General features: G+C 38.6%; 2 protein-coding genes and 1 pseudogene across 2 annotated transcripts; all 3 read left to right on the top strand.

Annotated features, from left to right (window-relative positions):
• The first annotated feature begins 762 nt into the window (after positions 1-762).
• LOC117417426 (gelsolin-like) lies at positions 763-13,711 on the top strand. Its single transcript, XM_034029572.3, has 17 exons — positions 763-920; positions 5,014-5,197; positions 5,818-5,972; positions 6,735-6,896; positions 7,084-7,233; positions 8,290-8,379; positions 8,707-8,839; positions 9,341-9,429; positions 9,610-9,825; positions 10,155-10,288; positions 10,471-10,561; positions 10,916-11,086; positions 11,531-11,705; positions 12,313-12,425; positions 12,533-12,610; positions 12,701-12,761; positions 13,020-13,711. Exons 2-17 carry the CDS (start codon positions 5,017-5,019, stop codon positions 13,178-13,180), a joined length of 2,160 nt encoding a protein of 719 aa, XP_033885463.3. The 5' UTR covers positions 763-920; positions 5,014-5,016; the 3' UTR covers positions 13,181-13,711.
• A 1,514-nt stretch (positions 13,712-15,225) lies between these two features.
• Positions 15,226-18,909, top strand: LOC117417201 (retinol dehydrogenase 8-like; annotated as a pseudogene).
• A 1,050-nt stretch (positions 18,910-19,959) lies between these two features.
• On the top strand, positions 19,960-24,078 carry LOC117416925 (protein Dr1). The gene is made up of 3 exons (XM_034028415.3): positions 19,960-20,758; positions 21,609-21,772; positions 22,282-24,078. Exons 1-3 carry the CDS (start codon positions 20,539-20,541, stop codon positions 22,426-22,428), a joined length of 531 nt encoding a protein of 176 aa, XP_033884306.1. The 5' UTR covers positions 19,960-20,538; the 3' UTR covers positions 22,429-24,078.
• The last annotated feature ends 2,847 nt before the right edge of the window (positions 24,079-26,925 follow it).

Raw genomic sequence — 26,925 nt, 5'->3', positions numbered from 1 at the left:
GCATTCAATTGTGTTTTTAACAAAATCCAACATACATTATGTTTATAAGTTGTATATACAATTTAATTGAACCAACTGAAAATAGTTTGGTCAGTTGGCTTTCAAACACTGTGTTTTTTTTTAAAGTTTAGTTTAGCTTAATAGGCCTATATGTATTATAAAATATGTTATAAACGAAAATAATGATGTAAATAATAACATGTTATTACATTTGCAAAAATATAATTGTATATAGTAATTATTTTAAAGGAAAAAACTGAGTGTGTATTAAAGTATATTGGATCAACTGTTCTTATTCAAATCCTCAATTGCAGGTTGTTATGGGTCCTAAGGGTGTGGCTGTGTGTTGTAAGCAGTATGTTGGCCTTTGCAATGTGAAAATAAAACAGTGGAGAATCCACAATTATAAATGAACTGTAATAAAAAGTGGTCTAGCACCTCTAAATGCATCCTGTGAAATATCATGCGTTGGGTTGGCAAACAGATGCTATGAGACGCACCCCCCTGTATATTAATGGTTATTATGCTTGTAGCCGGTAGATGGTCAAATCCAAATTATGTAGTTCAAACGTTGATTCATTTAGACTTTTTGTAAGATTCTGGGGGTAGGCATTTTTGTAAAACTCCAAGTATTTAATGATTTGCAAAAATTCAAAGTGGCACACTGATGGTTTCTGTGCAGTAACAATTGCTAATACAATTATTATTATAAACGTTGCTGCTTAAAAAAAAAACAAGAAACAAGAAACACCTTCATTTCCTGGTTTGCAGTCCAATCAAAGTCTCGTGAACACGCCTGCTGGTCTCGTAGTGTGGGGTGTGCACTTTCATTGCAGAACCTGAATTAACGCGCAGCGTCCATATCTGCCTTCTTCACTGAACATCTTTCCAGCGCTCATCCAAAACCAACTAACATACTAGTAAGTACAGTTACTCAGCCAAGGTAGATGCACAATGGTGCATTTTGTTGCAAAGCTTTATTTTATTACTGTATTTGCTAAAAACTTTGTATTTGTTCATTTTAAAATGACATTTGACATCTTCCAACATTTAAACAAGTCATGTATATATATATATGTGTGTTTGTGTGTGTGTTTGTGTGTGTGTGTGTGTGTGTGTGTGTGTGTGTGTGTGTGTGTTGCAGCAGCTTCACGTATATGTAACATACAAATTGTTTTCTTTTTCTTTCAAAAAGTTTCCAATTACTTTTTTTTTTTTACATGAATCCAGCTGTGGGAGCGATTCTCTTTCTCCACAGCAGAAAAAACTTCCAGGCAGAAACGCAGCAGTCTGTGGTTGCAGACAGTGTTTAAACTTCTCATATTTCTGCTGTTTTTGTGTTGCAGTTAAATGGACTGTGTTTCCATTCATGTTAACAAAGCTCTCCCTTGAGAGCACACTTTATGCAGGAAACAGACTGTTGCGCAGTACGATTTGCACCCTTTTATTTATTTATTTTACCAACGCAGCTCAACAAGTAACTTTCATCTGAATTAGGATGCAAATGCATTTTTGTCGCGCACACAACGGTGTGAGACTCAAATGGCATGACATTTGTTGGCTGTTTTTCTTTTTTTTCTTTTGTATGGTTGAAGGCATGCACACAATGTACAAAGTGTAATAATAGTCAAATAAAAGACTAATTAAAACATATTGAACGTCAGGTTTTGGAGGTGCCTACTCCTTTATAAATAATCTTGAAAAATAGAATACTGAGTCACAGGGTAATTAGTTATTAAAGTTCTTTAGTTGGTCTGTATTGCTTTGCTTATTACTAATCATTGTCTGCTGCCATTATTGCACTTAGAAAACCAATGGAGCGCAGCCTGTAGGTATCGTCACCTTTTATGAGCTGTTTTTATTTTCTTTATTAACAAAGGTATGTTTAAATAAGAATCTAGTGTTATGAATTACTATGTACTTTTGCCACTGCATGTAGAAGTGACTTTTGCATTTTGATTTATTGAACTCATTCTATTAATTTTGCGTGGGTGGTGGGGTTTGAAGCATTAGTTAGTGTAAATATGTTTAAATTCAGTTAAACAGAAGCCCCGCCCTGGGATTCATTTCTGGTAGGTATTATGCTGCTTCTGTTTTTCATGCTTCCTCTTTGTTTCCTAGGATTACAGTGTGATGAGATTAGGAGATCGGGAAGCCGGCCTTTGGTCTTCAAATAATGATATACAAACAAACATTTATGTAGGAGTAGAGGAAAGAGGTTTCTCAATCATAGTTCGTAGCTTACATCCTCACCACATCTGTTAATGCAGAACCAGATCACGTGATCCACATCAGGACCTTTCACGATTACAACATGTACACATAAAAAAATGTCAACTTCAATAATGGAAAAAAAAAAATCATCTTACTGAACATCATACAGCACATCATAGTACCACATTAGGACAATAACATCTGTAACATGTAGTTATAAGTGCAGTGTGTTGTTCCAGTCCATCTGTTAATAACAGTGAAGTCCACCTCTCCAGTCTCTTTCCTTTGCAATGTTGCAGTACAATGTGGGGCAATGGCTGCTGACTTTTTAGGACAGACTCAATTTACCTGCCACCACAGGTGTTTTTCACACATCCGGAGCAGAGTGAGGCTGTCCAAAAGAAAGTCATACTTTTGTGTGCTTGCCTTTATTTTAGAAACAACTATGGAGTCATAGTAGAGTGCAAACACAGAGTGCAAACACTATTGTATGCACATTGTATGCACAGTAAAGCACACATAAGTAATGGAAGGCATGAAAGTGCTGGTATTGCTGTCTTTTTTTAAGTTGTTTCTAGGCTTATAGCTGAAATGCCCTGTTCATTTACAAAAAAACAATAATTACAGTATTCAGTGTATGCAAGATGAACTTGTAAATAACCACAATCTGAAATGATAATAAGAAACTATAAAGTAGCTTCTGCAGCTAGCTTAATGACAGTGCTGCAATATTTGGTGATTAAAAATACTGTAACCAAAGTATGTCTCTGAAGAGATGTTTCTCCTCTGCAAACAGATGAAAGATACACTCAGAAGCCTAGACTTCATTAGATCTATTTTATGCTCCTGGCCTCTTTGTTCTTTGCTCTTACCACGTACCTGTGGTTTATCATTTGAGAAGCAGACTTTAGGCCACTTGTATTTATCGGAGCGCTTTCAGGAAGCTGCAATACCTCAGACTCCATGACAACTGCCATGACATTTTCTTTTATTATAGTGTTGTGTTATTGTTAAACAATTGGTTGACTTATTTTATTGTTAAAGAACTACCCCTTTTTGTTTGTTGCAAGAGTAATGCACTGTGCTTTCAACCTTTGCTCCAGTAAATTTCCTATATGCGTTTTATGGTTCCATTAATTAGTTGTTACCTATTAACCAGGAACAAGGATCTGTGCTTTGTGTTTTAAAGTCAAACTTTGCTTAGTAAAATAAATGTGTTTGATTGAAACTCCATATTGCTCAATACAAAAATTATATATATATATATATATATATATATATATATATATATATATATATATATATATATATATATATATATAATGTTTGACTTTAGACCTATTACCAGGTATATGGTAAATATAGTATTAAAATGCATCTTTATGACTGTAAGCAATGTTCCAACAAAACAAACAGCATTTGTGAAGCAAAAGTTTTGCCAAGATGTTTCTGTTGATATGCTCTAAATAATAAATAACACTCCCACGGTTCCTTTAATGCCTTTGGCATGGGTGGCAGGGGTGTGTCTAGTAAAGTAAATTCAATTTAAAGCTTATATATTATCTTAAAAATACTGGTTTCCATGAATAATAACTGGGCTTTAACATATAGTGATAAAGACATCTAAAGAAATCTGTTCCATGGACTAGCTTGTCAATTTCTTTTCTGGTTTGGGTTTCTTTGTGTGTCATGAATTAATCTGCTTCCTTGCCAGTGTAATCCGTATACTTCTTGGCTGTTTTACCCCTTATAAAAGTTTTTCGTAGTAAAAGCATAGCAAAGTATAGTAAAGCGCAGTTAATACATAGTAAAGCATAGACAAGCATTGAAAATCCCAGAGTGGTATGATAAAGCATAGTAAAAAGAAACATGATAAAAAAACATGATAAACTATGGTAAATGCACAGTATAGCCAGGGAAAACTGCAACATTACCGTGCAAATCTAACATAGGAAACTTTTAAGGACAGCCTACAATGTGAATCATTGGATGGAGAAACACCAAACATGATATTGAAAAAGGCAATTGTAAACAAGGAAAAAGGATTTAACACTTCAACAGTACCTCCCTTATTGTACAGCCACACCTAAAACATTCAACGTGTTTTATATTTCATTGTTGCAACTCATGTGATAGTGAATGAGTCACGAGAATAACATTTAAACAATAACAATGCCATATACACATATGTTTAAATGACCCTTTCTGTTAAACCATTCCTAAGCTCTAAAATAAAAGCAACCAGCCTTTCAAAAGATTAAAAGACAACACTTCACAAACAGATCCTTAGTGTGGGCTGAAATTGTGGTTACGTTTCGACAGTACATTTTTCAAGAGCCTAGGGGCATTATATAAATATTCCCTGTGGTCTGAAACCACCAGCCAGCTTGCATGCGATGGAAAATGCCAGATGGCTAACTCGAAAAGATACCTAAGGGCAGGTCACATGATCCAACCACAGACCAGCAGTAAACATTTAACTTTGCATAGCTGGCAAATCAAAAATAAGAAATTATGCATGAAAGAAAAGCCTGGCAGTGAGCAATCAGGCTGCAGTACTGAGCTAGGCCTCCGGAAGCCCTTGAGTTTAATTATAGGCAAGTCAAATGTCTTTAGTGACCTGATGTGTCTGAGCCAAAATAAAAACATGACGTGATTTGTATACATAGCTTGTTTTACTTTTTGCTAACAGAAACAAAACTGTAGTTTGCCAGCATGCAATGCTTGTGGAAAAAGTGAGGCCCTACATATTGTAACAAGCACAACACCTCAATAAATACGTTCTGTCTTCTTTCACAGACAATGGTGGCCCACAAAGAATTCCAAAATGCCGGGAAGCAACCTGGACTGCAGATCTGGAGAATCGAGAACATGGACTTGAAGCCTGTTCCCAAGAATCTCTATGGAAACTTCTTTACCGGAGATGCTTATATATTGCTGCATACTACCCAAGCTCCTTCTTATAAACTCCACATGTGGCTTGGTAAGCAAGGCATTCGTATTTAAACTAAACTGAAATGTGTGGGTTAGTGCACAGCTTTTTGTTTTCTGTAAAGATGGAGCCAGTCTTGGAAGTCACCATTTTAGAAACACAGTTTTGGGAGTCAAATAAAGAACAAATGTCTCCCCGCCCCAGTTAATCTGAATTGAGAGTAAATGTATAGGAGGCTTGTGGGAAAGCTGTTCTTTTAAAAAGATAATTGGGACTTTTCTTCTAAGAATAAATGAGAGCTTGAAAAACAACCACAAAACCCCTAGATTTCTGGGCCAGATGTTTGGAAGGAACACTTGCCTAAAAAGGTTGATGAGCTGCCCATTTCTGCTATGGTATATCGATAAAGACAACCAAAAGGAAAAGGTATATTATTTAATTTGGCAACCAGGAAAAATAACTTAGCTTTACGTATGCATGGTGGGGCCGAGCATATACTGTATTATGAGTTGTATTCCCTTTTAGCCTATCAAGGGAAACCTGGGTAAAACAACAGAGAAAACAGAGCACACCAGCCCTCTAATTCCCAAATCTGTATCTTTGTACTGTATTGTTCTGAGTATTGTATATAGATGTAAGGCTGCTTGACCACACGAAACACCTATTTGCAGGAGAGGAATGCTCTCAGGATGAAAGTGGTGCTGCTGCCATTTTCGCTACTCAGCTGGATGATTACCTGGGAGGGAAGCCAGTGCAGTGTCGTGAGGTTCAGAACTATGAATCTCTCAGCTTTGTTGGTTATTTCAGATCTGGCATCAAGTATCAGGTAATTCAGAACAGGCAATAGCATTAGATGGATTTGGTCAGTGCCATTAATCATTTGGATGCTCAAGAACTATATGGATCAAACTTTATTCTTCACCTATAAGCCTAGAAACAACTTAAAAAATACCCATTAGTGTTATTACTCTAAAATTTGAATTCTAACAAAGGAGTTCAGTGACAGCAGAATGTAGAATTCTGAATAGTGAAGCTGTGTTTAGAAAAACTATGCAGATTTCAGAACAAAATGACATGCTAGCAGGCCACTGCTGAAGTACAGGCTGTTCCAGCTACCCATCTGTGTTGCATTAAAATGGCAAGAATTGAGTTTCACTAAGCTGCTTCAGAAAAGAGAAAGCATTGGAATTCTTTAAAGTAACTCAGACTGGAACTGGGGGCAGCCCCAAGTGTCTGGAGTTAAACCAGGACAGTTTAACCAAGATCTGATTTTTGCCAATTTCATTTTCAGAATTCTGCTTTCCCTTTTACAAAAATAAACTGATCATATTAAATCTAAATCAATGTTCCATAATGCTGAACTTCATTTCTCAAAATCTTTTTTTTTTGTGTGACTTTGTCACGTGAATCATCTGAACTGTTTACACAGAGACTCGACTGGGGTTTCAGTTTTAGTTAGAATTATTTTCGATGACAAATAATTTGTCAGTACCAAGTAGTTTTATAATGTCCAAACCCCATTGTTCTCCATCTTTTTCCATCTGCTACTCTTTGAATGTGTGTTGATCCTCTTATTGTCCTATTGCAGAAAGGTGGAGTTGCCTCAGGATTCCAGCATGTTGTCACCAATGAGATGAATGCGAAGCGTCTGCTGCATGTTAAAGGGAGAATAACCATCAGAGCCACTGAGGTTGAGATGAGCTGGAAGAGCTTCAACAAAGGAGACTGCTTCATTATTGATCTTGGGAAAGTAAGCCCAGTATTTCAAACATGTGAATAAATTAACAAAGATATGAGATGCTCTCAGCAGGAGAAGTGTGCGATCAATGTATTTAGATTGTGTATAAAATCATACTGTTGATGGGATAGTCGAACGTAGGTGCCCTCAATTTCTATGGATGCCATTAGCACTGATGTACTTGCATCTTCTTTCTCAGAACATCTACCAGTGGTGTGGAAGTGAGTGCAACAGGTATGAACGTCTGAAGGCTTCTGAAGTTGCCATAGGTATCCGTGACAACGAACGGAATGGGCGTGGCAAGATTTCAATGTTGGAGGAAGGTGATGAACCAGAAGAAGTCATTAGTGTAAGTGTAAAGCTGGTGGCACTTTGTGATGGTGTTTATTTGTGATATAAGTGCTTGTTCAATGAGATCACTAGAGATTAATTCTTTTTTTTTTGTGTAACTTTGTCATGTGAATCATCTGAACTGTTTACACAAAGACTTCAATCTGTTAACCTTTTAGGATGGAGCTGTTAGGCTTTCTATGCAAAATGTTGAAGTAGAAATGAAACAATGATATTATAGGTTTTATGATCTTTTGCATTTCTCATAAGATAAATTGTTCAGCTGTTACCACCGTGTGGAAGGGTGGTGGGTAATTCACTGACACAGGACACAGAGAAATGAGTCTGAAAACACTGCACAGGTGCCCAGTTTTATTAGTAACTGATTTTGGTTCTGCTGTTGTCTGTGGCCTGCCGTACCAGCTGTGGTAGCGACAGAGCCACAACTATACCAGAGCGGTACAGGGTACAGAGGTTTAAACAAAAACACTAATCAAAAGGCGAAATCAACAGGGAAAACAAAACACAGTAAACAAAACTACAAAATAGAAAGTGCTGCGCTCGGCAGCTTCACCCCAACCGTCGCTACCCGCACGGCCCGGGTCTCCGTCCTACCCTAGCGGCTCCCTCAGCCTGCTATACACTTTATCGGGGCTGCCCAAGAGTTTTCCCCGCTACCGCTAGTTCTTTTGTTTCTTTCTTTTATTATTTATTTGTCTTGCTGGGATTTTCGTCCCGGCTGATTTTCCTCCAGCGCTTCCGCACGCCGTTTACGTCTCCGTGGGGAGACCTGAGGGAACAGCAGAATTAAACTTATAGGGTCAGCAATTCCCCCAAGACCCGCCTCCCAGCCACTCAGAGAGAAGGAAAGTCCGCACACCCACTCTCCCCCCTCTCCGTGTCACTGCCATGACTGACAGGCGGATATTGACGAGCTGCTGCCCTCTCCCTGCAGCACTATGAACACATCAGAAGAGTCAGCACAGGTCTCCCCCTGTTACACACCGATACTGTAATTGTTGCTGTTCACTAAAGGAGAAAGGCTTGTTTTAAATATCTTCTTTTTGTTTTTTAGGTGCTGGGTCCAAAACCTGCAATTGCACCAGCAACCCCCGATTCTGAAGTGGTTGAGACTGTCAACAGAAAAAAAGCCAGCCTTTGGATGGTAATTAAATCTCTTGATTGTTTTCATGTCATCAGTTAAGTTTACTCTAACAATAATAATACAAACTTCACAAGAGCTTTGCTGTAGTGAATTGTGTTTGCAAGCTGCCTCAAAAGCCAATGTCTCCATACTGTACATGTTGGCATGTGCAGCCGATTGAATCTGGCATCCTATTGTTTGTTTTTTAGTAACATGAATAAATATTATCCAAGTTATTTTTATCCAAGGAAATGTAAACCGAGGCAGTGGTGGATATGATTTGGCTTGGAAGTTGAGTGTTTGGGTGCATTACAGGCAGACTCAGTTCTACTTGGCTTCCTGCTCTAGATCTCTGATGCTACCGGATCCATGAAGACATCTCAGGTAGCAGCTTCAAGCCCCTTCAAACAGGAAATGCTCTCGACCAGCGAGTGCTACATTCTGGACAACGGCGTAGACGGCAAGATATTTCTGTGGAAAGGTGGGGCTCTTTTTGTTTGATCATTATCCAAGTCCTTCTTTATTTAATGGTTTTGGGTAGTTGCAGATGGCAGCTTTGAAGTAAAAGTGTTATATCTTACACTAATAGTGTATTTAAAAACTCCCTGCCCAAAACATGCCTATACCCAGTGCCGTGCAAACCCAGATTGAATGCACTGTTACTTACAAGTAGCTTCCAAATAGGACCATCAAAACAAAGTGCATAACCACACATATAGTGACAGTGACTTCCTGTGGGAGGTTCTGTTTCTTACAAAAAGAAAATGGGTTGCCGGCAAACAGTTTCTGAACAAATACTAAAACATTAGGGGCAAATTACTGCAATAAACAAGACATATTGTAATATATGTATACAAATGATATGATAGCTTTTATAATGGGGGGGAGGTGGCAGATTTCTACTTAGTTGTAAATATATCGTCAAACATTAAAGAACAATTTGGTTTGAGCATATTGGGACATTTTACCTGCTTTTCTTCAGGAAAAGGCGCAAACCCTGAAGAACGCAAGTCGGCTATGAAGACTGCTGAAGCATTCATAAAAGAAAAGAATTACCCAAAGACAACTCAGGTACCATCTCATACAGCCATTCCTCACACATTGCTGATGCAAACAGCAATACTGACTTCAGTTATTATTTATTATTTGTTTATTTAGCAGACGCCTTTATCCAAGGCGACTTACAGAGACTTCAATGCATGCTCCAGCATTACAATACAGTAACACTCCTTGCCCATGTGTTCTATTCAGATCCAGATCTTCCCGCAAGGTGGGGAGACTACACTGTTCAAACAGTTCTTTTCAAACTGGAAGGACAAGGACCAGACCGAAGGCCCCAGCGAGGCCTATGTTGTCGGCAAGATTGCCAAAATTAAACAAATCCCATTCGACGCCTCAACTCTGCACTCTAACAAAGCAATGGCAGCCCAGCATGGCATGGTAGATGATGGTGCTGGGAAGGTGGAGGTAAGACAACAAGCAATTTCACAGTCTAAGACACAACTGGATTCCTTTTGTATCCTTAACAGTTATGTACGTATTTTCAGAACCACTCATCCAAGAGGGTAGTTGAATCTAGGTTATGATCAGTCTTACTTCTGCTTGAGTTCTGATTAGTTGGCCTAAAGAAGGCTCTGTCTTGAACGTGCTGTGGGTTTGTTTCTATGCCTTTTACTGCTGACACCTGTGGTATGTTTTCTAAATCCTCATTTTAAATGCACAGGCTGTTTAGTGACTGCTGACGGAGGCTTTTGCACTGTTAATGAGGTTAATGAAGGTAAAACGTCTGTTTTCAGATATGGCGTGTAGAAGGAGGTGACATGGTTCATGTTGAGCCTTCAACATATGGCCAGTTCTTTGGCGGAGACTGTTACCTCATCCTGTACAGCTACAAGACTGGAGGAAGGGAACAGCACCTAATTTACACCTGGTGAGTTTCTCTTCTTCATGTACAGCAAGTCCTAATTAGTTATAAGCATACAGGAGTAAGACTTGGAATTTTATACAGTACAGAGTCAAAGTTTACTGTAACTGACTTTGAGAAACATACAGAACACACAGTACTGCCATTTCCTCTTGGTAATCCCACTTTATGGATCTTTCTTTTTTCAGGCAGGGGTTGAAGTGCACCAAAGATGAGCTGACAGCGTCTGCCTTCCTCACAGTTAAACTGGATGATTCCATGGGAGGTTCTCCAGTTCAGGTGAGCAGCTTTTGTTTTGTTATATTTTTAATTTAAAAACCTGTTCACCCGTTAAACTTACTACAAATAAATAAAGAAAGAAATGTACTAATATTGTTTATGATGCACCCAAACTTTTCACAAACGTTTAAAGATATTTGTACAGAATATACGCTGTGGGGATTGATGATTTAAAAGACAGCATCTCTCTCATTAAAAACACTGATTAAAATAAGCTACCTGAATAGACTACCAAATAAATGTTCAGTAGACTGCATGACCAGATGCTCGATCCCTTATTTCTTCCTTCCAGTCTGGCCTCCTGCTTGCCTGCCTGTCTCACCAGTATAAATCCCACTCTCCTTTGCCCTACAGGTGCGCGTGACTCAGGGTCAGGAACCCCCTCACCTCATGAGTCTGTTCAAGGGGAAGCCGATGGTTATTCACAGTGGGGGGACCTCCAGGAAAGGGGGACAGTCCTCCACCGCGCCCGTCCGCCTCTTCCATGTCAGACAGAGCTCAACCAAGGCAACCAGAGCCGTGGAAGTAAGTCAATAAGAAACATTTCTACTGCACTTCCAACGACTATCTTTGGGAAATGAAGTATAATAAATATTTCCTGAACGCATCTTAGCTGTGCAGACTGGGCTCTTGGGAAGGATTCATCTTTTGTGAAACAAAAGCTTCTAAGACTAATAGTTTAATGAACATTGCAATCTTTAAAAAAAAAAAAAAACAGTTCAATATATACATACTTGTTATTGCACAGCAATTATTTGTCCTAAATAATAACGGAAAATCCGTGTCAATTCATGTAGTATTCAGCCACCAGTAGCAGTAAATAGAAATCCAATTCGAATGAAAGGTGAATGGATATGATCTACAGTATGGATTTTCTTGCACATACCTAGTAATGTGAAATCTGGCTACCCGTAATCTGGCTATACTGAATGCCTTGTATTCTAAGCAAGCTGTCTGTTTGTTTTGTAGGTGGCTGCTTGTGCATCCTCTCTGAACACCAATGATGTGTTTGTGCTGAAAGCTCCAGATGCTGTGTATGTATGGAAGGGAGTTGGAGCCACGGATGAAGAAATGGTGGCAGCCAAACATGTGCTCAGCTTATTGGGAGGAAAATCTGTAGAAATTGCAGAAGGAAAAGAACCCGGTAGGTTAAAGACTCCAATGAAGATGTATGTCACTAAATATTTAAATAAATCCTCCTGGCCAATCAAGATGTGCTCACAAAATCTTTTGTCTGTATGTCTTATGAGCCTATTATAAAGCAAGGAAAAAAACAGGGTTTACAGGTTTACAATACTGTATATGACAGGGGGATGATTATATTATAACGTATGCAAAATTTCAAAAATGAGCGTTATTGTAGCAAGCTCTCTGTATAACAATAGCAGCCTCTGCAGCTCCTAAAAGTATTTTTTAGCATACCATTGAAACCCAAATGACCCAGATGGCTACTTGAAATAGGTTTATTTAGTTCTCACAATTCAAAACCCAAATCAGCTCCTGATAAGTGATGTTAAATTCCTGTGTTAACCTAACAAAGTCACTGCAATGCCTATAGACATCATTTCTGTTTTTGTCATAACTACTGTATGACAACCTTTTGAAAATGCTAGAATAAATGTCAAAATACATGTGCTGAATTTTATTAACACTGTTTATAACCTTCCCATTATGACCCTTTGACAGCCCCCCTGCGGTCTCTGTATAAAAGTGTTTTTGATAAGTTATATTTTTGTTGGTTATCCACACAGCTGCATTCTGGACTGCTCTTGGTGGCAAAAAAGAATACCAGACCTCCAAGAGTCTCCAGAAAAGTGTCAAGCCCCGTCTTTTCGGCTGCTCAAACAAAACTGGACGCCTGGTTGTAAGTTAAATCAGTACAATATTGCAGGGATTGCTTTTGAATCATCTGATGCCGTGTTTCTCGCTGTTGTCAGTGTTTTGGGGTTGAACATTGCACTTTATTTCCAGGCTGAAGAGGTTCCTGGTGATTTCACCCAGTCTGATCTGGCCACTGATGATGTAATGCTGCTTGATGCCTGGGACCAGGTGAGTGACCACCTCCTGGTAACACCCAGCTTCTATTATGAGGCTGTTTAACATCATATAACCTTACTGTGTGTGTTTTATTTTATTTAGATCTTCTTGTGGATCGGCAATGATGCTAACGACACCGAAAAGCAGGGAGCTCCTAAAATAGGTGAATGATACGTAACTTTGGTCTTATGCCTGAAGTGGAAATATGAAGTTTGCATTAGAGCAAGGAGATGCTCCTGTATTATCAAACTTGGTCACCAAACAATTGCTTATAGATGGTATTTCACATTCACATTTTAATAAATAGTAAATGTCATTTACACATATATATAATTATGATGAAACTTTTTAAAAGACACCTATAAACTTCCTCTAAGATTTGAAAGTGTTTTAAAATGTATTTTTTTGATACCCTCTATAGCTAAAGAATACGTGGATTCTGACCCCTCTGGACGAAAAGGAATTTCTATTGCAACCATCAAGCAGGGGAATGAACCCCCCACCTTCACAGGCTGGTTCATGGCATGGGACCCCAACATGTGGAGCGTCGACCAGCTGCAGAAAATGAAGGCTGGCTTTTAGACTTCCCCTGTTTCTACAGTGCAGCCAGTGTAATGTGAGGCAGCCTACAGCTTCAGAGCAGGCGTCTTGCAGCCTATAACCAGCACTAAAGTAAAGTTTAAATAAGTGGTGAAATTAATATGAATGCTACTGTCTAAATATAATAATAGCCTTTTTCCTTTTTTTACGGGGATTGCAAGAGTAAGTGCAGCTGTTGCTTAACCAGTATTTTAGTCATTTTTTGTCAGTACTTTTAAACAGGAAACCTGGATCTAAAGGTCAGAGTTATTGTGTGTTTGTAGGATCAGGAAACATATGCCAAATTTTGGAATTAATGTATTCCAGCCAAAGAATATTGCCAAATGATGTGTTACAACTTAAAAAATGTGCCTACTTGCCTTAATTATTCCAGTGATATCAGCTATCATAAGAATGCTACAACTTTTTTAGCTATGCTTTAAAAAAGCTACCTTTATATTTCTAACCTGGGGAGTTTTGATAAATGTAAAGGTTGTAGCTGGTTTTAATAAAGACGCAAAGAGTCTTTTTCCACTGGTTTCTTGTCTGTTCATTTCATGCAGTCAGTTGCACACTGAATAATATTTAATGTCACATTAATTTTACTTTATTAATTATTTGGCTTTCCATTTGAAAGCAGGAATGTAGGACAAAGCAGAGCAGAGATAGGGAAGAACATGCAAAAGAGAATAGCATTTTACTGTAGCTTAAAGTGCCTTCCTAGACAATCAATGCCATTTTCAAATGGCAGCTGTCTCTATTTTAACCTTCATACAGTGCATACATACATACAGTATATTATTTTGAAGCATATACACACATAAAATAAAACACAGTTGGGCTATACCTCTAATACAAAAGGTATTTTGAAAGATGACGATGTTAATGTTTTCACAATTTGGTTTCATGAAGATGTTGTGACCCATCAGTAACTGCTTGTAAACGGTGGTATCACGTTTGTTTCTGTGCTACTGCAAGTTGATATTTAAAGAGATTGTTATCTGCCAGTACTACCTCAACTCATCCAACAGCACCATGGAAAAAGCAGCTTGGCTGTTTGACATCTGTTGCTGTTTTCTGAAGTGGCGTATCTAAATCATGGTAATAGAAAAAGATTCTGGCAGATCTACACTGACCTCTTGTGGAAACTCACAGTTACTCCAGGGAGGATTTTCCAACCTCTGGAAAAAAGTATTTCTGGAGGTTCAGTTTCAAAAAATATTCTAAATACAGTAACATGGCATACACATTTATTTTTTTGTTTTCTTTCACATCATTTAAAAGTGGTTCAGCCCTGGTGTAGTTTAGAGCAGGTTTTCCCAATCCTAGTCCTAGGGGACCCCTGTGTCTGCTGGTTTTCATTCTATCTTGGTTCTCATTTACTTAATTGAACCCTTAATTGAACTATTCATTAGCTTTAGACATTTTCAGCTTTTAAACAGTTGGAGATTTCAAGTTAACTATACAATTTTATAAGTAACTTGAAATTGGCAACCTTTTAGGAGCTGACAACAATTAAAAAGGTCTAATTAAGCACATTATTAATTCAATTAAGGGTTTGATTAAGTAATTGAGAGCTCAGTTGGAATGAAAACCAGAAGACACCGGGGGTCCCCCAGGACCAGGCTTGGAAACCCCTGGTTTAGACAGTAGAGTGAAGGTTACCTCTTCCTAAATTATTGGGAGCTGTTACATCCAGACTGACCATTCACCTTTTGCCTGTCTTTGTTGCTACCTCCATCATCCCCTCCACCACATCTGCTAGTGCCCTCCTCCAGCCTCTGCTCCAGTCTAGTAAACAGAACTGAACAGAAACCTGGTCATACATGCTTTTTAGAACCTCTGCAAATTCTTACACAGTAAACATTTTGCATAATGAAAACAGTCACTCTACACTGTCACTTGTTATACAGCACCTCTGCTAACTATCCTGCTTATAGATTAGCTTAAACCCAATGTATACTAATCCACAGAGGGTCCAGGTGTGCACTTTCTTAAGCACCTGATTCAGCAGCTCTGCAGATAAATGGTGGCAGAGTGGAGGGGAGCCACTTTGCAGTTTCATGTCGAGCTGCTTCCACTCAGGAACCATGGACCAGAAAACAGTGCTCATCACAGGCTGCTCCTCGGGGATAGGCTTTGCACTGGCACTCAGGATCGCCAAGGATGAGAAAAAGAGGTTTAAAGGTGGGTGCATCTCCTGGGAGAGGGGGGACGGTCGGTATATACTGTAGAAAACAAGTGTGAAAAAAGAAAATTCTCCTCCATACAGTATACTGTGCAATACAAAAAGTATTGCAGGCACCCTCTGCTACAAAAGGCTATGCAAGCTAATATGGCGTGAAACAGTTACCTAAAGTTATCTTTGCAACCAGGGATTTGTAAAAATGTGCCATTATTAGCATTTTTTTTATTGGATTTCAATGACTAGTAGCTAAATGGTGCATGTGGGTTATTGTTTCTTTTAAAGGGAAAAACAAATCTCTTAAAAGGAAAGCACACCCCTATGCTGTAGGTGTTTAATCATATTGCAAGTGACATAGTAAGTAAACGGAATAAACGTCTTAATGTGATTTTTTTCATCTACTTTTATAAAGCTATCCGATTTTCTTTCTTTCAGTTTACGCCACCATGAGAAACCCAAGTAAAAGCGAAAAGCTGGCAGAAGCAGCCAGAAGAACCCTGGGCAGAACGCTCGAGATAAAGCAGCTGGATGCGTGTGATGAGAAGTCCATCACAGCGTGCGTGGACAGCATTCCTAACAGGAGGATCGACGTTCTGAGTATGCTTCTAGGGGCATGTAGGGGATTTGGAGGCATTGGAAATTCTGATTACCCTTTTAAAAATGTCTTATTGAATAAAATAGATAAGCAACTGTTCCGACTTTATACAAGTCTAGAAATGTTATTTAATCCATCAAAACAGAAAAAAAGACTTGTGAATATGTCACTTTAATGAAAACATAGCTAGCCAACTTTTTATATATCTACCGAAGTGAATTTTTTCCATGTTACATGGGCACACTTCAGCGTGCATAACTTCCAATGATGTGGCACATCTTCCAGGAGTGGTGATGAAGAGAATGTTATTTCTTGTGTTTGTTTTACCCCAGTCAGCAATGCAGGAATAGGGCTCATCGGACCGATTGAGTGTCAGTCCCTGGAGGAGATGAAGGCAGTGATGGACACAAACTTCTTCGGACTGACTTATTTTGGATGAAAGATTTTAAACAATGTTCATTGAAACTTACCAGCATTAATGAGCACAGCACATTCGGACAGCTAAAATATTTATTGAGTAGCAGTGTTCAAAACCACAAAGTGTCTTATGGGCACCACAAGCTTTTTTAGAACAAACGGAAAACACACAGGATATCCTTTTGTTTTTTACAAGTTGATCTTAACATATACAAACCACCTCTGAATGTTTAGATAAAGGTTTTACTCTGTGCCTCTATTGTATTTTAAATGATATGCAAGTACAGTAAAAGGAGGCACAACGCTGGCTTACCTAATACAACCTAATACTGGAGGGATCTAGTACACTATAATGTATACATTACCTTTGCAAAGTTGCCTTTTTTATGTATCAAGACAGTTAGATGTAACCTGGTAGCACTCGATATAAAAGACAAAACACTGGAGGTTTTTTTTTTTTTTTAAATCTTGCACTATTTTTCTGAATATAGGCGTTTGTGTAATTAGTTCACTACTTACATATGAAAAGATCCAAAACTCGGCTACACGTAGTTTATGGCCCTTAGGAACCTGCCAGAAACAATGCATTATGTTTTTATGCATTGAATAGATTTCATCTGAGCTTTCACATTTGACTGCCTGCATGCATGCAAAGATTAAGAATCCTGTTTGAAAGAAACAAAGTCATGTTATTTTACCCCCCACCCAGCCTGACCCTGATCGAGCCTGGCCCTGTGATCACTGAATTCGAACGGAAGGTTTATAAAGAAGGCCTCAAGACGGACCTTTCTGCAGCAGATAAAGAGACTGCCAACATGTTCACCAACGTTTACCTGAAAAATTACAACCAGATCTTCCAGAGCCTTGGACAAACCCCAGAGGACATAGCAGAGGTACATCTACACTGTAGCAATAACCACAACACAACTGGACATAAGAACATAAGAAAGGTTACAAACGTGAGGAGGCCATTCGGCCCATCTTGCTCATTTGGTTGTTGGTAGCTTATTGATCCCAAAATCTCATCAAGCAGCTTCTTGAAGGATCCCAGGATGTCAGCTTCAACAACATTACTGGGGAGTTGGTTCCAGACTCCCACAATTCTCTGTGTAAAAAGGTGCTTCCTATTTTCTGTTCTGAATGCCCCTTTATCTAATCTCCATTTGTGACCCCTGGTCCTTGTTTCTTTTTTCAGGTCGAAAAAGTCCCCTGGGTCAACATTGTCAATACCTTTTAGTATTTGTCTTATTCCTTTCACAAAACGTTGTCAATGTATGTGCTGAAGGATAGTAATTATAAAAGCTTCACTATGTTTGTTTTTTTTTATTAGGCAAGTAAGAGCCTCCTCTGATATGTGAAATCATGCATTAATTTGTCCACAAAAGAAGTTGAGAAGTGGTCTACGGTAAAGCATACAAATGGTGATTGAGTTATTAAAATAAGATTTTTGTTTCATCGTGGCTTTCCATTTCCTTAACACATGGATAGCAACAGTATTTATTATTTCATTGACATTATTGGCTTTAATGCCACTTTAATTATAATTAAGGTGCCACAGTATGTACATACAACATTATGAAATTGCATACACAAGATACTGGATACTAGGAACACCACCAATTGAAATGACTACTTACGAGAGTAAAAGTAGTTTTTGTACCTCTGACAGTATACGAATGCAGTTTCTAGGCATATGCAATTAAAGTGTAATTAATGTCACTACGTATCTTGTAAGGAAGTGGTAGGTAGTTTTCAGTACTGTACTTGCACCAATACCTTTATTAATGAATGAATGAATGCATTTTTCACAGCACACGCACAAGATAATCACCACAGACAACCCGTCACCAGACGAACAAGATGTACACCCCCATGACCACCCTCAAGTACGCAGATCCCAACGGAGACCTGCCCATCGACACCTTCTACAAAATGATGTTCGAGCACGACAAAATCTTCAACGCCAGCCTCAACTTCATCAAAATGCTGCGCTGGGGGAGCCGCAAGAGCTTCAACCTGGGGAAGCCTCAGGCGTGAAAACACGCGGACTGCACCAAAGAACACCAGGCCCTCCCCTCCAACGGCTCCTGACGTTGTTGCCTTGTGTCCGCCCTGTACACCCCTCTACTCTGTATTAACGTTGTTCAAAAGAAGACTTCCTGTAAAAACAATATAGATCATTGATGACAAGGCCAGAGATATGTGTAACAAAAACATTAAAATAATTGTTTCATACAATAGTTAGATACCGCTATTATAATCTCAGGTAAAAAAATATATAAGAACCTTCTTGTTCTTCAAACTGCCCGAAACATCAGTTGACAATATTTTCTTCGAGTTTTACATTAACGATTGAGTGTGTTGATGTTACGGATGTCCATTATAATCTCAGCAATCTATTGTGGTGATTATCTTGTGTGTGTGCTGAGAATAATAAATAAATAAATAAATGCATTGCTTAAATGACCAAGGTAATTTATTTTTGTATTCTTCGCTTATTGCAATGGCTCACCGCGAAAGTTGTTTTATGAAGGATTCTTGTTGCTTTTTTTTTTTTTTTTTTTTTTTTTTTTTTTTTTTAAAGAACCACAAATGTGAACATTATTTTCTGGTATATTTTTTGCAAATATGGGCAGTGTCAATGAGACTGATTATAACACTTGTCTTTCTGGCATTTACAAACATGTATTTTGTTACTAAAATAACAAATGCACGTTATTTTTATAAAAGGACACAATGTATTGTTTGTATGTTATTCTTTAAAAATGTTTTATCTTTATCTGGAAGATAATGATTCTGACCCATTATTTAATACCTTTATAACAAATCCTTTCAAAATTGATATTTTATTAGAAAGCTATACTGTGTGGTGTTTTGAGAACCTAAAAGCAAATTCTCATTTTATCAAATTAAATCAAAATGTTAATGTGCTCATTAATTTAGGCTGGTTCCAGATAGTCATTCATATTAACTGAACAACTGCTAGTTCTGTTACCAAGACAAGACATTTGAAACCTACCTTAATATATTTAGTTCAACGCAATCTGTTTCACCCACCCTTTGGTGATTAGTATAATCCACAGACCAGACAATTATCAAACAAGGGTAATCTATACAGAGAAAGGGCTATGTAAATTTACAACGAGGTGGCAATCTGGCTAATCACAGACACATACAGCACAGCAGCAATAATTCTGTTATGTAACCAGATTCCATTTTGCTAATTCAGCAGACCATCTCCCCTCTGCTCCTAATTTATCCTGTTCTTGAGGGATTTCAATAATCTTTAAATAGTAGCAAATGCAAATCTGGGAGCTTTTTTTTTAACTTCTGCAGCTGCAATATTCTGTTAATTACACACGACCCCTTCATTTAAATTAAACATCCGAGTTTATAAGACGTGATGTGAAAATAAATGCAATTTTACATGAATATATGCATCTTTGTATCCCTTACTAATTACACAAGACATGCCAGTTACATTACAGCGCAGTGAAAAGGGACCAATGTTGTATGGCTTGGTTTACACTGTATGCCACATTATTAAAAACAGCACATTTGACTTCTCTTGCCTCGCGTATTTATTGTTTCTCAGTGTGGCGCTGTGTGGCAGCACTGTTCTGTCGGAAACGGAATTAATACCGAGCATTGCAGTGTGGGATAGTTTCCGGAGAAGACGAGAGAGCTCTCGTATAGCGTCGACTGTGTGGATCAAAAACTGAAATGAATTAAAAATTAAATTTCCTCTGAATTAATGGTCTAATTTAAAAGTGATAGGTCATTGAACAGGATACACCTTGTTATCGGTTCAGGGGAAGGAAAATGTTGTGAAAGGGTCTCTAATGAGGATAGATGTAAGAGGTGACTGAACAAGTAACCAGCTGGAAAACTGATCAGCTAGCTATATTATTGCTATTGGGTTCACACACCCCTAATCTTATTTCGCTGTTACATCTTTTTGGCGACCAGCAATTTGGTTTGGAATACAGTTTTATGTAATTGAATCATTGCAGCCGTTCTGGTGATTTACTGTTTCATTACAAAAAACAAAACACAAAGTAAATAAAGAGCAGGGTGAGGAGAGTTAAGCTATTGCCCGTTTTAGGCCGCGCTGATATACTGTTGCAGTGAATTAAGTAGTATTATAAAACCCCTTACTAAGCAATGGCTTCTTCGTCTGGGACCGATGATGACCTTACCATACCTAGGGCAGCTATCAATAAAATGATTAAGGAAACCCTGCCCAATGTCCGAGTGGCAAACGATGCCAGAGAACTAGTGGTGAACTGCTGCACTGAATTCATTCACCTCATCTCATCAGAAGCAAATGAAATCTGTAACAAGTCAGAAAAGAAAACCATTTCTCCAGAGCACGTCATCCACGGTAAGACATTTTTTTGGTTGTGCTAATTTTGTTCTGTATTTCTGGGATGTGTGTGTTGTGTGGTTCAGGCATTTACAACCCAGCCAGGGAAAAGAAGATGCGGTCTTATTGCGTGTGTGGTCACTTTGTGCTTGACCCGGCATTTGTCCGAGCTGCAGAGTTTACTCACACGGATTTGTTTTTACTCATGGATCTGATCTGGTTAGCAAACACCTTCACAATGTCTTGTGTTTCCTAGTACTTGATATGTTTAACTAGCCAAAGAGTGTGAAATTATATTTAGTCAAAGTTTTTTTTTAATGGAACCTCAAGTTAATGCATTGTCTCACATTAGACTAGCTCATTTGTGTATGCTTACTGTATCCTTTCAAAGTTTAGCTTTCTGTACACTCTACTTTTATCAATGATGTTATTCACTTACCACGTTGTACATTTCTCGACTACACAATCTTCCTCCACCTCTGAACCTGTGTGTCATTCTGAGGACAAAAAATACATGCTTCAGCACTAGGGATTTATGAATCTACTCTAGGATCAAATTTGAATTATGGGCGCCACTAACCTTAAAGCACCATATAAAAACTATGCAAACTGTGCTGTTATTTAATGCCAAAATGCTTAGCAAAATAGCCAAAACTATGTGTTACCCTTATCATAGCTGTTTGTATTGTTACTGTTTAAAAGCCACTATAATTATGCAGTGCCATAATTCAAATGTACAGTTCAAGTAGAGGTTGGCAGGAAATACCATGTAACCCAGATTGTATTCCTGTCCAATATCTATTTAAAGCCTGTATCAAAATCCCTTTCTGCAGTAACTCTTATATAGTCTTGATCTTTTTTTTTCCAGCACTTGAGAGCCTGGGGTTTGCATCTTACATTACGGAAGTAAAAGACGTTTTGCAAGAGTGTAAAACAGTAGCACTTAAAAGAAGAAAAGCAAGTTCCCGACTGGAAAACCTTGGCATTCCTGAAGAAGAGCTACTCAGACAGCAACAGGAGCTGTTTGCAAAAGTAAGTCATGCACATTCATTTAAGTGTCAACATGACATCTGCTCAAAATCTTGTAGTTGAAGTACAAACTGTTAGGAACCAACTCACACTTGTTAACTACTATACCATTCCTTGGGAAGTAAGGTGATAACCATACCATCCTCCTCCATATGTTGCATGGCAAGTTCCATACACCCCCTCCCCTTTCAACTGATTTTTAGTAGTTTGTGTAACATACATTTACAGTGTGCTTTTAAAATCGTCAATATGCTTTTCCCTCATATGAAATTAATTAATTGATTTTAACTAAGTCAAATCCCTAATGAGATCTGTAACAGATAAAAGGGTAGGCAACTTTGACTTTACCAGTCCATGTCCTTTATTAAACTCATCTCCTGTCCTAAAGTACACAATAATTCAATACACCAAATAAACCTGAATGCTAATGCCGTATGTAAAACAGTGTGGAACCGTTGTCATATTACCCTTTTTCATACTCCTCAGTTAAGATCCATGTCTCGTCCTCACAGGCGCGGCAGCAGCAGGCAGAGCTGGCACAGCAGGAATGGTTACAGATGCAGCAGGCAGCCCAGCAGGCACAGCTGGCAGCGGCCTCTGCCAGTGCAGCACACCAGGCGGGTTCCTCTCAGGATGAAGATGAGGAGGATGACATGTGAACCTCACCCGGCCACCAGCATTGCCAGCCTCTACAGCAGCTTCTCTCTGCACACAATCAGAAAAACACGTAGTCAGACGAATGCTTACTTTCATTTCGTATGCATCTTGGTGCACTGGGGCGTTAACAATGCAGGGACGCCTTTGCCTGTCAGTGAAGACCAAACCGTTGTTGCTTTTTCCAGCTGCACCATTCAACTTAGGTTTTTTTTTTTCGGGGGGGGGGGGATTTAACATAGGTAAAACCCCGGTGAAGGTGTCTGTGTCATAGATGAAAGATAAGGAAGTCCCCTGCAGCATTTTATTTAAAATAACCAAATCCTAGCTCAGACTGTTCTTTTCTGACCACTATGGTGATGTGCATTCACATATTTCTCACATTAAGTGCCCAGGTATGAATACAGTATTGTCCCCATTTTACATGTGGTTGCGGTACAACCACATAGTGTACAGTTAAAGTTGCAAATGTCCAGGGCTGGGTTAGAAGCCTGACAATTTCACAGGGGGTTTTCTCCCCCCCCGCCCCTCCCTCTTTCTCCTTTTTAATTTGTATTTTATTTGCTAGGAAAGTGCAAACACTCCTAGGAGGGATGGATGCTAAGAAAAAGTTCCTTATTTTCAATGTCTTCTTCATGAGGACCAATCCCTTTTTTAACCCCTAATAAGAACAGACTGCCCATTGAATCGGCTGTCTCCAGTAGCATTACAGCATTGACCTGTCAAAAGCTGCATTTGCAGGTCGTTGGAAGTCATAATATTAAGACTGATTTGTAGTTTGTCTTTAGACTAACCAGAATGTGAATATTCTTTAAGGAATGAACAAGGGATAGGGTTCCAGAGCATAAATTGTAGGAAGAGTATGCGTGTGTCTGTATGCTAACTTGTTGGTTTTGGTTAATTTTAGCTGTATTTCTTTCCTTTTTAAAAAAAACAAACAAAAAAAAAACATTCACTGTCACTATTATATCAAGTCAGAACATGTTTATTTGTGGTTTGTAGGGTTTTCTTTCCTGTTACAACCCATTTACATGAATTTAAATGCAGAATCATATCGCACAGGGTTTACTCTTTCACTCAGTTACAAGTGAAAAGGTTACCCAAGGAGTTTACAAAGACACTGAAGACGTTTTTGCTGTCTGTTTTGTAAAGCTCTCAAATTAAATTGAGTTTCCTCTCGATATTATTTAAGTCAAATTGAGGAGGAGGAGGTTAAACCCAGTGCTTTTTTCACAGTACAGTATTGCAGTTCATAAATGCCTGCTAATGCAAAGTAAAGCCTAAGAGCAATAGGAATTACTTTCAACCCAGCCTTGTAGTACCAAAGGAAGAATTACCCTAGCAATGGAAATGGATGTGTCTGGAAAGGTAAATGTAAGTGTAAGCTATTCTGGTTTGTGATTGGTAAACGTGTATAAAATAAATATAAAGGTGTTTTGTATTGTAAAAAAGATTTAGTAACTTTCACCTCGTTCAGTTGTTCTTGATACCCAAAAAGGATGATTATTTTCAGGAGAAACTTGTAACGCTGCATTGTGAATGTACAGTGAAATATTAAAAAGTGATTTTGTTGTGACTTCTCATGGCAGTACCTGTTCTCATGCGTTTTCACAAGCTGTATTCTCTGAGCAATAAAATTCTGACATTTTATACAAGGAGCGAGTTGCTTGTTCTCATTCTTGCAGGTAACTTTTACATTCTTATCTCTGGAAGTGTAATTTATGTATTCTTATGCAGGCAGCAAGCACAGTGGTATTTGTGTATTTACTGAATGCCTGTGAAATATGTTTTTCATCTAGCTTTATGACCACCAATTGTGATGATTGTATACTTAATGAATGCTTCCTTAATCTTGCATGCGAAAAAAAGGGGGGTCACTGTAGGCAGATGTGTAGTTATATTTTTAACCACAAGGTGGTGTTGCTGTTGTACAATAAATATGTTTGTGTCCCAGCTAACAATTCTGAACACTACCAAACTGTTGCTGATGATAAAACGACTACACATATGAAGGATTTTGATTGGGGACCCGTAAGTGCGTGCCGGCAGCAGACTGATCCGTTTCTCAAACAGATGCTTGAATAAGGGAACATTTTATCCCATGTTAATAGCATCCTTGTCATTGCAGTGAAATTCTGTCTGTTATTTCTGCTCTGTAGACTTCACAAAAAGCCCTGATAGAATAATCTCACTCAACTGGGATTAATTAAATGCCAAGCCTCTTTACAAAATAACAGTAACAACAAACAGTGAATGTGTAATATATAAAAGATAAAAAGAAATCATGATATAGTGTGGCTGATGTAGTGTATATAATGAGCACATGAACAGAGAAGTGTGCCAGCATCCTATCAATTCACACACTCTCTGCCTTGAGAAAGGCATGTCAACCAACCATACAGAAACATGATTTCTTTTATTTTTTATTAACGGTTTTGTCTGACGGTGACTTTGCCATGCTTAACACGTAACCTTACAAACATTTTTAGCTAAATAACTTGAAGATTAAGTAAGGGCAGCAGTGTGGAGTAGTGGTTAGGGCTCTGGACTCTTGACCGGAGAGTCATGGGTTCAATCCCCAGTGGGGGTCACTGCTGTTGTAAAAACCTAACTGTATAAATGGGTAAGTGTATGTAAAAAAGAATGTGATATCTTGTAACAATTGTAAGTCGCCCTGGATAAGGGCGTCTGCTAAGAAATAAATAAATAATAATAATAGTCCTCTGTGACCAGGCATTTTATACCAGTGTCCACTCCTAATTAGCTTAATTCCTCTGTGCCTGACAGTGTCCCTCTCAATGGAAATATTTAAGTCTGTGTCCCTCACCTATCCCACAGCCTCAGTAGAGCATAGCGACGTGTGTTAACTGGAGACCAGCTGGAGAGGGCTGTTCTGACATGTACTTTGTTATACTAACCCACATACTAATGTACCTACTCAGTCTAATCTAATCTAATCTTTCCAGTTTTTAGATGAAAGGAATTTGAACATGTTTAATGGAACTGTTATCAAAAGGAAAATACAGTATGAAAATACACTCGCTTATATCACTTCTGTGGGACTGAGTGACAATATGGTGAAAATAAGATGACTTTATCACCGATAACCTGGCAAAATAAGCATTAAAACACAGAACTGTTGATAAGAAAAATCTATCAGTTTTGCAGTGGAACTTGAAATACAGCACTAGCAGAGTATTGCATTCAATTACAGTTCATTCACTCAAAACACCTGCTGTCTTTTGTGAATAACTAAACAGGCATTAAACAGAACAGCTTTATGAACAGGGCCCAATATTTCTATATTTCCCAAGTCTGTGCCATTGAGGTATGAGAAGCAAGGTGGTGCAGGGGCTGCATTTTCTCTTTCTTCTATGGCCTGTGTGTCTACCTCTGTTTCACGCAGACCAATTAAAGTGTTCACCTCACAGCATCAGACACTTGGAAGCATGCAGCGTTTTCTTTAGGAACTTGATTTGATCAGAGGTCCTAGCTGCTGTAGTTGTAAACATGGTTCTACAGGCGCATGTGGAGAAAGAAGGACCAATATAAATGTTGCACAAAGGCTGAGATCTCTGCATGCCCCTGCTCAGGGCACTACAACAGCCCTGCAGGCTGGTTATTTGATCTGTATTTCAGTTGCCCTCAGGGGCTCTCTGCAGTCAGCCAATCTCCCACATTCGAGCCACGAATATCCAGTCCGGTTCATTCACACACACACAGCGGGAAAGTGAGGGATTAATCGGGGGGAATGTTGTGAATTCCAGAGAGTTCTTTCTTTCCGTCTCGCAGCTGCTACATTCCAGAGGTTGCGCTGGCCTCATTTTTGTAACTCCACTGCGGCTAAAACTGCTCCCCACTGCTGGCTGAGCTTTTGATAGCTGACACCGGGGACTGAATCGAAACATCTTCACTGTTCACTGATCAGCAATTAGTGGAGCAGATACTTATCTTTGTTAATAGATTTGCATGGTTGTTTGTCCACTTTCACATTTATATATAGTGGTATAATTATGGCGTTAACACCAACATTTTTTTTTGACATTGCATTATAGTAAATGTGCAGAACAACAGCAAAAAATGCCATCAACCTGCAAAGCCTGAAGTTTATAGATTAATGCTGGTCTGCATTAGATACTGTGGCTTTCAAGGCACCAGTATTACCAAATCTCCAAATGACCGCAGTGCAATAGTTCTGTACATAAGGACAATGTTAGCACAAGGCTTGCTACAATGATATAAATTGCATTGGTAGAATGGTATCACAGTGGTGACATTTTCATATATTGTATGAACCTAGTGCCGTACCGGTGTGCATGTGATTGCTGTATGACAGTATGTTTCAAATCTATTGTGTTGCCATTCATTGTAATGCTGTGGCCAGCAAATGGTTCTGCACTAGGTAATTTACTGGTATTACAAAGCATTTTGTAACTTTTTTACTTATGGTTGGTTGTACAGGGAGAATTAACCCTCTCTGGAACCCCAACCTGTTGCCTGCA

This window comes from Acipenser ruthenus, chromosome 12, assembly GCF_902713425.1.
Source record: "Acipenser ruthenus chromosome 12, fAciRut3.2 maternal haplotype, whole genome shotgun sequence".
NCBI lineage: Eukaryota > Metazoa > Chordata > Actinopteri > Acipenseriformes > Acipenseridae > Acipenser > Acipenser ruthenus.
Note: the sequence above shows the minus strand (reverse complement) of the source record. Positions and strands in the feature narration are given on the sequence as shown.